The sequence below is a fragment of the Hyperoodon ampullatus genome, assembly GCF_949752795.1.
Source record: "Hyperoodon ampullatus genome assembly, chromosome: 2".
Taxonomy (NCBI): domain Eukaryota; kingdom Metazoa; phylum Chordata; class Mammalia; order Artiodactyla; family Ziphiidae; genus Hyperoodon; species Hyperoodon ampullatus.
This window is the reverse complement of record NC_136915.1, coordinates 109,349,180-109,363,197: the sequence shown is the minus strand read 5'-3', so window position 1 is coordinate 109,363,197 and position 14,018 is coordinate 109,349,180. Positions and strand designations below refer to the sequence as shown.

The 14,018-nt window shown below is 51.1% G+C and overlaps 2 protein-coding genes across 2 annotated transcripts; one reads left to right on the top strand and one right to left on the bottom strand.

Moving 5' to 3' along the window:
• Positions 1-514: 514 nt before the first annotated feature.
• Positions 515-9,023, top strand: SV2A (synaptic vesicle glycoprotein 2A; the record flags this gene model as incomplete). Its single annotated transcript, XM_079696960.1, has 12 exons — positions 515-1,136; positions 2,441-2,621; positions 3,438-3,589; positions 3,702-3,835; positions 4,501-4,590; positions 4,830-4,940; positions 5,129-5,217; positions 5,879-6,043; positions 6,252-6,385; positions 7,467-7,673; positions 8,273-8,432; positions 8,840-9,023. The coding sequence occupies 12 exons, from the start codon at positions 515-517 to the stop codon at positions 9,021-9,023; spliced, it is 2,229 nt and encodes a 742-aa protein (XP_079553086.1).
• Positions 9,024-13,077: 4,054 nt separating this feature from the next.
• Positions 13,078-14,018, bottom strand: BOLA1 (bolA family member 1). The gene is made up of 2 exons (XM_079697123.1): positions 13,938-14,018; positions 13,078-13,569 (listed from the first exon to the last, which is right to left on the bottom strand). The coding sequence occupies exon 2, from the start codon at positions 13,564-13,566 to the stop codon at positions 13,153-13,155; it is 414 nt and encodes a 137-aa protein (XP_079553249.1). The 5' UTR covers positions 13,567-13,569; positions 13,938-14,018; the 3' UTR covers positions 13,078-13,152.

Genomic DNA, 14,018 nt, shown 5'->3' with positions numbered 1-14,018 from the left:
AGGCCCAGGTAGTCATCCCTTTTTACCGAGTGGGACTTGAGGCAAGGAGACCATCTCTGTAACACATGGCCCAGGTGGGGCTCTGTGTCAGCAGGAGCTCTATGTCGGCCTTCTTCAGTGTCTTAGGCCTCACAACCTCCTTCTTCTCCCTCTTATTTTTTTCTAGGTCTCCAGAAGCTCCTGGAAGAGAAGTAGCAGCCTTTTCTGAGTTATCCTGGCTCCCCAGCTTAGCCTCCGCAAGCTGGGTCCCCCTCCCCTTCTTGTTCCCCATCTCCCCTTCTCCCTTCCCGATGCACCCAACTGAAGTGGGTGTGGGCCAAAGCTCCTCTCCCTCCTTTCCCCGCCTAAACACACACTGGCCAGGCCCTATATTCTCCTATTCTGTGCCCAAAGATACTCGAACACACTTCATCTAAGTAACAGGGGGACGGGGTCTTTCCGACGCCACGAGTCCTTGAGCAAAATCTGAATCAGGAGTGTAGGAGATCTGGTGAAGTATTCCCAAAGCCCCATCATGGAAGAGGGTTTCAGAGACCGGGCAGCTTTCATCCGTGGGGCCAAAGACATTGCCAAGGAAGTCAAGAAGCACGCAGCCAAGAAGGTGGTGAAGGGCCTGGACAGAGTCCAGGATGAATATTCCCGGAGATCCTACTCCCGCTTTGAGGAGGAGGAGGATGATGATGACTTCCCTGCCTCTGCTGACGGCTATTACCGCGGGGAAGGGGCCCAGGATGAGGAGGAAGGTGGCGCATCTAGTGATGCCACTGAGGGCCATGACGAGGATGATGAGATCTACGAGGGGGAATATCAGGGCATCCCCCGGGCAGAGTCTGGGGGCAAAGGCGAGCGGATGGCAGATGGGGCACCCCTGGCTGGAGTGAGGGGGGCCTTGGGTGATGGGGAGGCCCCCCCTGGGGGCCGGGGAGAGGCACAGCGGCGGAAAGAACGGGAAGAACTGGCCCAGCAGTATGAAGCCATCCTACGGGAGTGTGGCCATGGCCGTTTCCAGTGGACACTGTATTTCGTGCTTGGTCTGGCGCTGATGGCTGATGGTGTCGAGGTCTTTGTGGTGGGCTTCGTGCTGCCCAGTGCTGAGAAAGATATGTGCCTGTCTGACTCCAACAAAGGCATGCTGGGTAAGATTCTCAACGAGCACTCTAGCCCCATCCTGCCCCAAACTCTGGAAACACTCCTGTTCCTGGGAACTGTTCCTGTCCTCACCACTGGGCTCCTAAGGACCCTGCTCCCAAGATGTCCCCAGAGGGTTCAGGGTTCCTCTGCAAACTCCCCACCCCCACCCCCTCCTCTGGAGGTTGGGTCATGGTGAGGTTGCTTGTGCAAGAGGCCTGAGGGAGGGCAGCTGGGCTGGGGCTTGGGCCAGTGGTTGGGTGGTGGTCTGCTTAGTTCTGCAGGAGGTGGCCATGGTGGGATGGGCCCCCATTTAATGTTTCTTCAGAGCCTTCCCTCTTGTTATCCTGATCCATTCCCCTTTTGGGGGGAACAAGAAGTCAGTATCCAAATTTCTTGGTTTACATGAGGAGAGTCAGTTTGGGGTGGTGGGGGGAGGGGAAGAATCCTCGGCCTTCAGGCAGAGAAGCTGGTCACACTTGCTCTTGGTTAGTCTTGGGAGTGCTCAGGGGCCAGCGACTGGTCTTTAATGGCCCTTCCTGATGGGGACCCGGACGGAGGAAATCCCCTAGATTCACTCAGAAGGGATCAGGTCTTGCTCTGTCGCCAAGTTGGCATGAGATCTTGGGCAGTTCCCTTCTCCCTGGAGCTTGGCTTGGGCCTGGGTAAAATGCAGAGTTTGGAGTAGATGACTTTTAAGGTCAATTCCGACTCTGATTTTATGAAGGAAGGAAGAAACAGGAGAGTTTTAGGACCAGAAGTACTGGAGCTGGAAAGAGTAAAGGATGGATTTTGTGGGTGGGATTTCCTGGGAAGACTGAAGCAATGGAGCCTCTTTCCCAGGGAACATAAGAGACACCTGCTGCTTTGAGGGCATCATGGCAGAGAGAATAGAGGGGACCCTGGGAGGGTCTGGGAATCTAGGCAGATCCATTCCTCATTCCAGGCAAGCCAGAGATGGGGGTGTCATGTATGTGTGTGCGTGTACATGTGTGTGCGTGACAGCAAGAGAGTGAGAAGTAAGAGCGAGCAAGAAGGAATGAGGGAAAGAAAGAGGAGAATTCTAGGGATCTCCCATACCTGCATCTCTGCCTTTGAACCCCTGGCCTGCAGAGATGGCCTTCCATTTTTGTTCACATCATTCATCTTCTCTCACTTGCTCTCATCTCTGGGTAGACTTAGCTTCTAGAGGTCGGTCCTTCAGATCCTCCAACCATGCTCCTGCAGTTTCAGCTCATTTAAATATTTGGCAAGTGGAAGAATTGAAATGTGTCTGCTCATACCCCTTCTGCCCCTGTTTTCCTCCTTCCAGGCCTCATTGTCTACCTGGGCATGATGGTGGGAGCCTTCCTCTGGGGAGGGCTGGCTGATCGGCTGGGTCGAAGACAATGTCTGCTCATATCACTCTCAGTCAACAGCGTCTTCGCCTTTTTCTCATCTTTCGTCCAGGGTTATGGCACTTTCCTTTTCTGCCGCCTCCTTTCTGGCGTCGGGTGAGTGTCCTAAGCCCCTGGAGAGCAGGGCTGGGTCTTGGTCACTGTTATATCTCTAGGGCCCAGCACAGTGCCAGGCACACCAGATGCACCTCAAATATATGTGAGTTGAATGAATGAATTCCTTTCTCTTCCCACCATCTTCAGGCCAGCTTCTCCCTGTCCAGGACCTATCTACTGCCTGTCCAGAATGCCATTCCATGTGTGGTTCACTCCTGAGTCTTCCACCCTATGCTTCAGTTCCATTCTGAGCCTGGCTCCATGAAGAGGCCTAGTGGGTCTCAGCTTCACCCCTGGGTACCTGTGGACCCTTGAGTTATCCCCTTCCCAGAGTCTAAATATTTCCTACATTCAATAACAGACCTTGTTAATACCCCCACCTGCCAGAACTCTGAAGTCTTGACCCACCCAACTCCTACACTTCCTCAGCCGCCTGCATGTACTCTCCGCATCGTCTCCAAGCTCTTTTCTGGCCTGCTCCCATATATGTGCCCTCAGATGCCTCTTTGCTCTTTTTCCTTTGGGGATTTCCCCTCTTTTCTGTAATTATCTTCCCTCCCTTCCAACTCTGTAGTCATCTTCAAGATTCAATGTTTGTTCCTTCCCATTCCCCAAGACCTGCCTGCCTGTTTCCCAGATTCCCAAGGATGAGTGCTTGATGGCTGGTGGTGAGGGAGCTTATAGGGCACGTGTGAGAAAGAGTCTCTTTAAAAGGTCCGGAAGATGAAAGGGACTTGGGGATCCAGAGCACTGGGGCAGGGAGGGGATCAAGAATATGGCCATTTTCCAATGCTGAATTCTTGCAATGCCCTCCAGGATTGGAGGGTCCATCCCCATCGTCTTCTCCTATTTTTCGGAGTTTCTGGCCCAGGAGAAACGTGGGGAGCATTTGAGCTGGCTCTGCATGTTTTGGATGATCGGTGGAGTGTACGCAGCTGCTATGGCTTGGGCCATCATCCCCCACTATGGTGAGCAGCCCCCAGAAGATGCACCCCAGACTCCCTCCTCTCCTGTGCTCCCTGTGGTAGGACCTTTCAGCCTCTGGCCTCTCTGCTGATGCTGTGACTCTGTCCCTGCCAGGGTGGAGCTTTCAGATGGGGTCCGCCTACCAGTTCCACAGCTGGAGGGTCTTTGTCCTCGTCTGCGCCTTTCCTTCTGTGTTTGCCATTGGGGCTCTGACCACACAGCCTGAGAGCCCCCGTTTCTTCCTGGAGGTGAATGGGTCTGGGGCTGGGCTGGGGGAAGGGCAGCAGGGGCTCCTGTATTCAAACACCCACTGTGGGTTTGGTTTGGTCCTATGTGGCTGCTTTCCTTCCTCACAGGGTCCAAGGTCTGGGGGACTTTATCTTGCTTCCTTTGTCTTAGAATGTATTTCCAGAGGAGTTCTGTGGGTGGAGTAACCATGGGACCTGCTCAACCATGGGTGGCTTAAGGTTTTGCAGGCAGAGGTCCTGGCCCTGGCCCTGACTTTACAGTTCAAAAGAGGATCTACTGCCTACTCCTTCCCCCTCCAACTTTATCTTGATCCAGCAGGGTTAGGATGCTGCCCCTTCTCTGACTACATGCTTGCCCACCATCATCATTTCCCTTGTTTTCAGTTTTCTCTTTCCATTTGACCAGGGGATTCCCTAAGACCTGGGTTAGGACCCTGGATTCCCCCACTCTTGCCCAAGTCTGATGATATCTTGCTGTACTCCCGCTTGGGCTCTTTCAGAGTGGATGATGGATGTGCCCATAGGTCACACAGGGGCACACAGGGGTTGGGGGTAGGAGCCTTTTTGTGTCCTGTGATTCCATAAGCCAGGTTGAGGGAGGGGGTCTATAACTCTGGGTCAGGGAGGGGCTAACCTGGATGTGGGGATTGTGTCTGTGGCTCTAGAACGGGAAACATGATGAGGCCTGGATGGTACTGAAGCAGGTCCATGACACCAACATGCGAGCCAAGGGGCATCCTGAGCGAGTCTTCTCAGTAAGCCACAGTCCTCCCCCTCAGTCCTCCAAGCCCCCACCTGGCCCCTCTTTGGATACCTCCCGCAGTCCCCACCCACCTTCCTAGGCAACTCTGGCCACACTCTCCCTCAATGAGATCCCTCAGGGTATCATGTCCACCTCCTGCCTCCCATTTTGCTACTGCGGGAGAAACTGAGGTACCTGGAAGGGGTGGAAAGTACAGACTGTGTGACTGCTCGCTCCTTCTCTTGACCCTAGGTAACCCACATTAAGACAATTCATCAGGAGGATGAGTTGATTGAGATTCAGTCAGACACAGGGACCTGGTACCAGCGCTGGGGGGTCCGGGCCTTGAGCCTGGGAGGGCAGGTAATGGGATAAGGGATGGTGGAGAGAAAGAAGGGAGTGGGAGAGATGGAGAGGAAGGCAGAGCTTGAGCCTGGGTGTGGGGGTGATGCGTGAACTGAAGGGAGGTGGTAGGGCAGAAAAATGGGGATCTTTAGGTGCTAAAACTACTGGCTAGCAGCCACTGTCTGGCTTTGTCCTGTTCCACCTAGGTTTGGGGAAATTTCCTCTCCTGTTTTGGTCCAGAATATCGCCGCATCACTCTGATGATGATGGGTGTGTGGTTCACCATGTCGTTCAGGTGAGGAGGTGGGTGGGGCGGGCGGTACGTGGGGGATGTGATGGTTTGTGGGTTGGGAGGGAGGTGGAGAAAATAGAAGTGAAGGGGATGAATAATGAGGAAGGTGCTTTTCAGAGCCCCTCTTATCCTCCACCCTATACTTCACTCATTAATCCAACAAACTTATATTACAGGCTGAACAGTATTAATTTCTGTTCTGTGCCAGGTACTCTGATGGGATGGAATAGATATGGTCCCAGTCCTCATGGAGTTTACATTTTGGTCCGGGAGCTAGAGAAAACTAGCTGTAAAGCAGTGTGATGGGTGCCACGGTGGGGGAAGTACTTCTGGAACACATGAGCAGGCTTTCCAGCCCAGATCTGGGGTGGGCTGGGGAGGGGATCTAAGTCCTAAAGTATGAATAGGAGTTAGATAGGCTGAGGGTGGGATGGGGAGACTGTTTTAAACAGAAGGAAGAGCAAATGCCTGGGAGGTAAGAAATAATATGGTGGGAGGGTTAGAAGAACCTGAAGTCCCCCAGAACCACAGCAATTGGTGAAAGATGAGGCTGGGGAGGTGAGCAAGGTCCTAACATGAGCTGACTCCTCTATTTCGCCCTCTTCTGGACTGCGTGGCTCTGATCCTGGAGCACTGTCTGATTCCATTGCCCTTGACTCTTCAGCTACTATGGCCTGACTGTCTGGTTTCCCGACATGATCCGCCATCTCCAAGCAGTGGACTATGCAGCCCGCACCAAAGTGTTCCCTGGGGAACGTGTAGAGCATGTGACTTTTAATTTCACCCTGGAGAATCAGATCCACCGAGGGGGACAGTACTTCAATGACAAGTATGTGGGGACCTTTACACTTCACTCCTTCCACCCCTCTACCCTTTGCCTCCTTTGTGAGTCTGGGGATTTGGAGACAAGGTGTTTGGGGGCAAAGAGCCGTGGTTCTCCTCAGCGCTGCAGCTTCCTTTACTTCACTAAGGAACTGAGTCTTGGAGGAGAGTATAAGGATGAGGGGAAAGTGGCTCTCATCATCCTGGCCTTACAGGTTTATTGGGCTGCGTCTGAAGTCAGTGTCCTTTGAGGACTCCCTATTTGAGGAGTGTTATTTCGAGGATGTCACATCCAGCAACACTTTCTTCCGCAACTGCACGTTCATCAACACCGTGTTCTATAACACTGGTAAGGTGGGGTGGCTAGTGGCTGACAGACTAAAGGGTTGGGTGGATCTTGAGCCAGGGAAAAGGAGCCTTCTTCATTTCTTAACTCAGTGTTCTCAAGCTGAGCTCTCTGGAGCCTTGGAGGTGGTATGGGGACCTATTAGCTACTACCAATAATTACAAAAATCTAATGGAAATTGAACATTTTTCTGTGATAAATAGAAAATCTGACAAAAACATCAAGTTTCTTTGCCTTTGGCTAGAATTGAAACAGCTCAGTGTAGTGATATTGATGCATTTTTTTTTTTTTTTTTTGCGGTACGCGGGCCTCTCACCGTCGTGGCCTCTGCCATTGTGGAGCACAGGCTCCAGACGCGCAGGCTCAGCGGCCATGGCTCACGGGCCCAGCCGCTCCGCGGCATGTGGGATCCTCCCGGACCGGGGCACGAACCCGTGTCCCCTGCATCGGCAGGTGGACTCTCAACCACTGCGCCACCAGGGAAGCCCTTAATGCATTTTTGAAGAGGGCAAAAATCATTCAAAACAGTGTCCTTGGGAAGCAGAAAAACAATAAAAGGGATATTTGGTGGAGAAAAGGGAGTCGGTGCCTTAATCCATTTCTTTAACAGTGACTCTCAAACTGTATGCACATGAAAGGCTGGTTTTGTGAGCTAGACTGAGGTTTCCCACCTCTAAAATGGAGTACTGGGTGAGTTTTTCCACCTTGCAGGAAAAAGTAATGGATAGGATTTTTAATGATTTTCAATATTTTGCTCAGTAATTTATCCTAAACTCATGGCATTGCTACTGCTTATAGTCAGCTAGAGCAGACGAAAAGAATGAACGGGAAAGAAGCAGACACTATTAATGAGAAAACTGGGAAACAGCCAGCCACACTGTTTCATTTGGTAGACTATGGTCATTTTGTGCTGTAAAGAGTTCTAGTTCGTATGGTGATGTTATCTGATGCTTTGTCATGAGTGCCCTGAATGATTCTGAGAGCCATCCCAGCTAAACCCCTCAAAGGCAGAGCCCTGAGCATAAGCAGTAGCAGCCTCCCTCTCACATCTGCCCTGTCCACCTGTCTTGGTCTTTGTCCCCAGACTTGTTTGAGTACAAGTTTGTGAACAGCCGTCTGGTGAACAGCACATTCCTGCACAACAAGGAGGGCTGCCCACTGGACGTGACAGGGACAGGTGAAGGTGCCTACATGGTGTATTTCGTCAGCTTCTTGGGGACGCTGGCTGTGCTTCCTGGGAACATTGTGTCTGCCCTGCTCATGGACAAGATTGGCAGGCTCCGGATGCTTGGTAAGGCGGGGAGGCTGGCTGGTGGTGTGTTGTAACTGTTAAGGGGGCTGGGGGAAGGGGAAGGCTGTCACTGGGCTTCTCAGCTTAGTCTGTGGAAAGCTTAGCCAGAAGCTAAGACAGAAGGTTCTGTCTCTCATGTCTTCTGCTTGGGGGTGGCTGCAGGACAGGGAGGGGTCTGGTGGGGAAGCTCTTCTGGGGGTAGGAGGTAGGCAGAATAGCAAGTTCAGGGCACAGGCTTTGAGGTCATCGGTTTTGAATCTCAGCTCCACCGCCTACCTTGGGCAAGTCACTTTACCTCTATGAGCCCAGCTGTCTCATCTGCAACATGGCAGTGATGATAGTACCTGTCTCACGAGGTTGACTTATTAGCAATGCGTGTAAACCATCAAGTTGCTTGGCCCATAGCCTGCACTGAAGAAATGGTTGGTACTGAATTGTTAATAAGACAATTATAAGGGAGGTTGGGGATGAGTGGAAAGCCTTTCTTTTGGGTAGCTTGGCAAAAAGAGAGTCTCATCCTGGGGTGTGCTCAACGCTGGTCGACAGGACAGTGTGGGTTGTGGCCAGGCTCATGCTGCTTTCTCCTTCCCCGGCTCTAGCTGGCTCCAGCGTGATGTCCTGTGTCTCCTGCTTCTTCCTGTCTTTTGGGAACAGCGAGTCAGCCATGATCGCTCTGCTCTGCCTTTTCGGGGGGGTCAGCATTGCATCCTGGAACGCGCTGGACGTGCTGACTGTTGAACTCTACCCCTCGGACAAGAGGTAGTTGGAGTGTGGTAGGGGCAGGGCAGCAGGTTTAGTGCTCAGAGGACAGGACAGAAATGGGTTGAGGAAGGGGGCTGATTGGGAAAGGCATCTTTAGGGGTAAAAGGGTACATATTCCCCTTGAGTTTCTCCTCTACAAGTTGGTAGCTTTTATACTCACTCCTTGAAGTCTTAACTATTAACCTAATTTTTTGGTGTCCTTTCCCCCTTGCCTCCCGATGTGATCCCTCACCTCTATAACCTCTCCATCTTTCCTCTCCCTCTTGGACACTGCCTGCCGTTTCTCCTTCACTTTCCCACCTACCCACCCTTCCCCCACAAACCCTCCCATGCCTCTTCCCTTTGTCTCCCTCCTGGGCTGGGCCCCTGCCTCCTGTGTGCTGTGCTGGGGGACTCCTGAGCAGGACCACAGCCTTCGGCTTCCTGAATGCTCTGTGTAAGCTGGCAGCTGTGCTGGGGATCAGCATCTTCACATCCTTTGTGGGAATCACCAAGGCCGCCCCCATCCTCTTTGCCTCAGCTGCTCTTGCCCTTGGTAGTTCTCTGGCCCTGAAGCTGCCCGAGACGCGGGGGCAGGTGCTGCAGTGAGAGTCTCTGGGGCTTCGGGGGTGGCAGGCACACTGTGAGACCAACAATTCCTTCTTCCCCTGCCCTGCCCTGCCATCCTGGCCACAGAGCCCTCATTCCCCGCTCCTGTTTGGTGTCTTGGCCGTGTGTGCGTGTGTGTGCGTGTGTGTGTGCACGTGCGTGACCCCCTGGGCAGGGACTACAGGGAAGGCTCCTCCATCCCAGGTTTGGGGTGCAGCCCTGTCCCCCACCTCCTCCCACCTGTGACTTTGCCCAAGAGAAGCCTTGGCCCCACACTTCTCCCCAGTGTTAGTGAGAGGCCCTTGCTCTTCCCGGCGCCTGGGACTCTAGAACAGGCTTCCTGCCTTCCCCCTCATTCCCTCTGCCTGGGCCCTGGTGAAAGCACAGGCGTGTGGCTATGCCGGCGGTGGGGGCCTAGTGTAGACCACGGACCAAAAGAACTTAGAGTCGGAAGGGCGTAAAGTGCCCTCTCATGCCTCCTGTTGGTTGCTGGGGGAGTAGCAATAAACCTCAGCCCCCTGGCCTCCATTTCCTTCTCAATTTAGGCTACAAGTAAGAAGCCTGAATTTTATGAAATTAGCTTTCTGATTCTTATTTATTTATATATTAAGTTCTGAGGCAGCTCAGCAGGACTGTGTGTGTGAGTGCTTGTGTACATTTATGTGTGAGTGTGTGTGTGTGCGTGCTGTGAGGTGGGGGTGTCGTTATACTGTCCTCAGATACAAGCCAAGGGTAACTTCAGTGGACACACACACAACCCTGCCTCCCACAGTACTTCCCCTAATCTTGTTTCTGTGCCAGGCCTGGGTGGGAGGAGCCCTAAGCCAGGCTGGGATAAGAGTCCCACAGTCTAGGGAGAGCTGAGGGCACCTGACAAGGTCCATCTCCTCCCCTCCTCTCAAGAAGCACAGGCCTCCTCTGGAGTGAGAGGCTCTACCCACTATAGCACAGACAGGCACAGCACAGCAGCTCTCCTACCTCCAACCTGTCCCCTCACAGGCAGGGGAGCGGTGGAGGGTAAGAAACCAGTCATATGGTCCAACCAGCAGATCAAAAGCACAAGGAGCTGGGGCGGGGCAGGAACTGGGGCCTTCCCAGCAACTCCTGTAAAGTGGGAAGAGTTTAGGCAGTAAGCCAGGGACTCCTAATGCAGGGACCAGAAGCCTCAGTCTCCCCGTCTCACCCTTTCCACAGGACAACCCCTGTAGGTTAAGCTGCCCCTGCCCCGCCCTACTCTGTGTGGCTGCTTTCTTTGGTGCCCCCTTTCCCCCACCGTAGCTGTGATGTGTCGTAGTTTTTAGCTGTTTGTAAATGTTTAAAAAAAGTTAAAAGGAAAAAAGTGAAAACAATAAAAAAAGAAAATCCAAATTCACTTTCCTCATGCCGCGTCTGGTGCCCCCCACCCTATGGTCACTCCCATTTTGTAACACTGAACCAGGTGGTAACTGTTTAACTCTTTGACGTCTGTGCTCAAAGGACTGCCTTCTCCAGTGCCCAGTGTACGAGTGTGTGCCCTCTTCCCTCACCCTTCACTTGCTGGATGCAGCCCTCTCCCATATGCACCCCCCTGGAGGGACCCATCCATCTCCCTTACTCTCCTGGGGAACCCTAAACCCAACTCTGTTGATGTAAAAAATGAAAATATTGATGAAAAATAAAAAGGAAACAAATCCTTAAAATCTATGTCTGCTTCTTTGCCTCTACCTACGTCCAACTCTGAGACAGTCCTGGGAGGGGAAGACGTGAGATGGAAAAACAACTCCTCTCTCTCTAAACTGAAGGCCAGAATAACATGATGCATCACATTTACTTCCTGAGTTGGCCTCTCTATCCTGACCTTTCCACTTCTACAGACGGAGCGCCCCCTCAGTCTCCTAGATTTGAAAACTTGGGGTAATGTCCTACAACTCAATAGCAAAAAAAACTAATAACCTAATTAAAAAATGGGCTAAGGACTTGAATAGCCATTTTTCCAAATAAGACATAAAATGACCAATAGGTATATATAAAAAAATGCTCAATGTCACTAATCATCAGGGAAGTGCAAATCAAAACCATAATGAGATACCACCTCATACCTCTCAAGATAGCTATCATATATATATATATAAGGTGTTGGCAAAGATGTGGAGAAACTGGAACCCCTGCCCATTGTTGGTGGGAATGCAAAATGGTACAGCCACTCTGGAAAATATGGAAGTTCCTCAAAAAATTAAAAATAGAACTACCATATGATCCAGCAATCCCACTTCTGGGTATTTATCCCGAAGAATTGAAATCAGGATCTTGGAGAGGTATTAGCACTCTCATGTTCATTGCAGAATATCACAATGGCTAAGATGTGGAAACAACTAAACGTCCATTGACAAATGAATGGATAAAGAAAATACAGTATGTACATAACAATGGAATACTTGCCAGCCTTAAAAAAGAAGGAAATTCTGCTATGATAAACCATGAGGACATTATGCTAAGTGAAATAAGCCAGTCACAGAAAGACAAATATGCATGATTCCACTTTATCTAAAATAGTCAAATAGAATCAGAGTGGAATGTTGGTTACTAGGGGCTGGGGGAGAAGGGAATGGGGAGTTGCCAATCAACAGGCATAAAACTTCAGTTAAGCAAGATGATTAAGCTCTAGAGATCTGCTGCATGACATTGTATCTATAGTCAGTGATAATGTATTGATTGTACACTTAAAATATTGTTAAGAGGACAGATCTCAAGAGTTTTTGCCATAATAAAATAATATTTACAAAAACATTAAAAAAATCTAAAAACTCCAAAAATGAAAACAAATAAACAAAAACTTGGAGTAATATTTCTTGAGAATAGAACCAACTTTCCTCCAAATCCTTGTGTGTGTTTTTTAAAAATATAGATTCCAGATTCCATTCCTGACTTGTGGAATCAGAATCTTTTTTTGGAAGAAAGTTGACCTAGAATCCACATTTTAAAGAAGCTCCCGTGGGAATTTTTATCTGTGAGGAAATCTGAAAAGTACTGCCTGAGGTTTACCATTGACGCTCCTCTCACTCTAGTCCATTTCTGTTCTAATCAAGCCGTTTTCTGACTTTTTAACAATGGTAGCTCTCAAATCAACTCCTTCCTTTCCATTTCAACAGCTGACCTCTAGGTCAGGGTTCCGCCTTCACCATTGGTTTATCTCTGTGCCTATTTCCTACGCCAACCCACTTACACATCACTGCCAGATCAATCTGCCCCAAAATGCTCTTTGGCATCTTTCCTCAACACCCTTCAATGACTCCCTACTGCCCAACCAGATGCAGTCTAAACTCTTTAGCCAGAAATGGTTGATACATGTTAACCAAGCTTTCTCTTTACTAAGTTCCATCTCCATATTGAGATCATCAGAAAGTTGCTTATCTAGACATTACTTAAGCTTCCCTCAGAATTATGACATTTGGAAGGCTCATAAGAAAAAGGGCTATGTAAAGTTTTCTCCCCCTTCTATACTCATTTCCCAGATTATAATCTTTTCACTGCTTTAGTGTTTTTTTTTCTCACAAACAAATGTAAATCCTTTTGGAAATGGACAGGTTGATAGAAAGCCAAACATTCCCCAAGTCTGAAGTTCAAATGTGTCTTGTCCAATAACTCTCTGCCCAGTCCAGCTACTATGCCTTTGCTTGGGCTCTTCCCCCTGCCTGCAACAACTTTCCTTTCCTTTCTGGTTTAATGAAGCCCTTCCTGACTATGCTAGGCTTCAAGTATCTTTCTTCTCCCAAGAACATCTGTAGCACTGGTTCAACACGCCTTTAACAGCACAGCAATTCACCTCATATGCTAATTTCTCTTTTAATGTACAGGATTACTTGCAACTCCTAAGGTCTGGTGGTTCCTTAGTCACAATTTAACACGAAACAACTGGGCAGCTTTTCCTTAATAGTCCAGGGCAAGAGCAGTAGTGAGTGATTGTATGCTTTCCTTAGGCTGACCTTGATGTGAGATGAATTGCTGTCTCCTGAGAACCTGTATATGCCGGTTGAATGGGGCCCAGGTCCTCAACTCTTACACATACCAGACTGTATTGAAGGGAAGAAGGCCGCAGTAGTTTATTCTCACCCAACCCGTTTGGATCCCGGTCCTCCCTCTCTCTCAGGGTTCAGGGAGTTCCTCGAGTTTTCTTGCTCCCGCCCAGGCAGGGGGGGCTCGTGTCCAGTTGAGGGTTCTCCCTCCACTGGGCGGGGGTCCGCGCTTGTATGGCCAGGGCGTGGACCGGCCCAGCCAGCTCTTCTGACAGCGCCGCGTGGACCAGCCGATGCCGTTGCAGGGGGCTCAGTCCCTCGAAGCGAGAGCTCACCACGGCCACGCGGAAATGGGTTTCACTGCCTGGTGGGACCGCGTGGCCGCCGCTCTCATTACGCAGCTCTAGGACCTCGGGGTTCAGCGCCTGCTCCAACTTTGTGCGAATGGCAGCCTCGACGGGACCGATGGCCCCTGATCTGGCGCTGCCCCGGGACACACAGACGCGGCCAGCCATGGAGAACAGGCTTCCGACCAGCTGCCCACTCAGCATCAGCTACGGCAGAGACAAGGACCGGAGCAGTGAGGGTCAGGGCCTCGCTCTTGGTGAGAGACCAGTCTCTCAACCACCCCAGCCCCCACCCCCAGGCCAACGTCCACACTGGGAGCCCGCCTAGACGCGACAGTGAGACGCGAGGCACCGCCTCTTTCCTCTGTGTGACGTGGGGGAACCTGGCCTCCAGCCGCGAGCAGCTGAAGGGAGGCGGTGGATTAGAGAGAGCCCGCGCGCGAGGCACGTTCCTTACTAAGGGGATTCGCAAAGAATGAGCTGGAGGTTGCAAGAGTAGGGTATGTGCAACTCCGGGCTTTTGGTTGAACCAATGTCCCTGTGTACCCTCTGAACCCCAGGCTGTGCCCTTTTACCTTGCACTCAGTCTTCGCTACCGCAGCTCCCACTCCGGGCCGGACTCCTGACGTTCCGGGCGAAACGCAGACTTCGCGTCC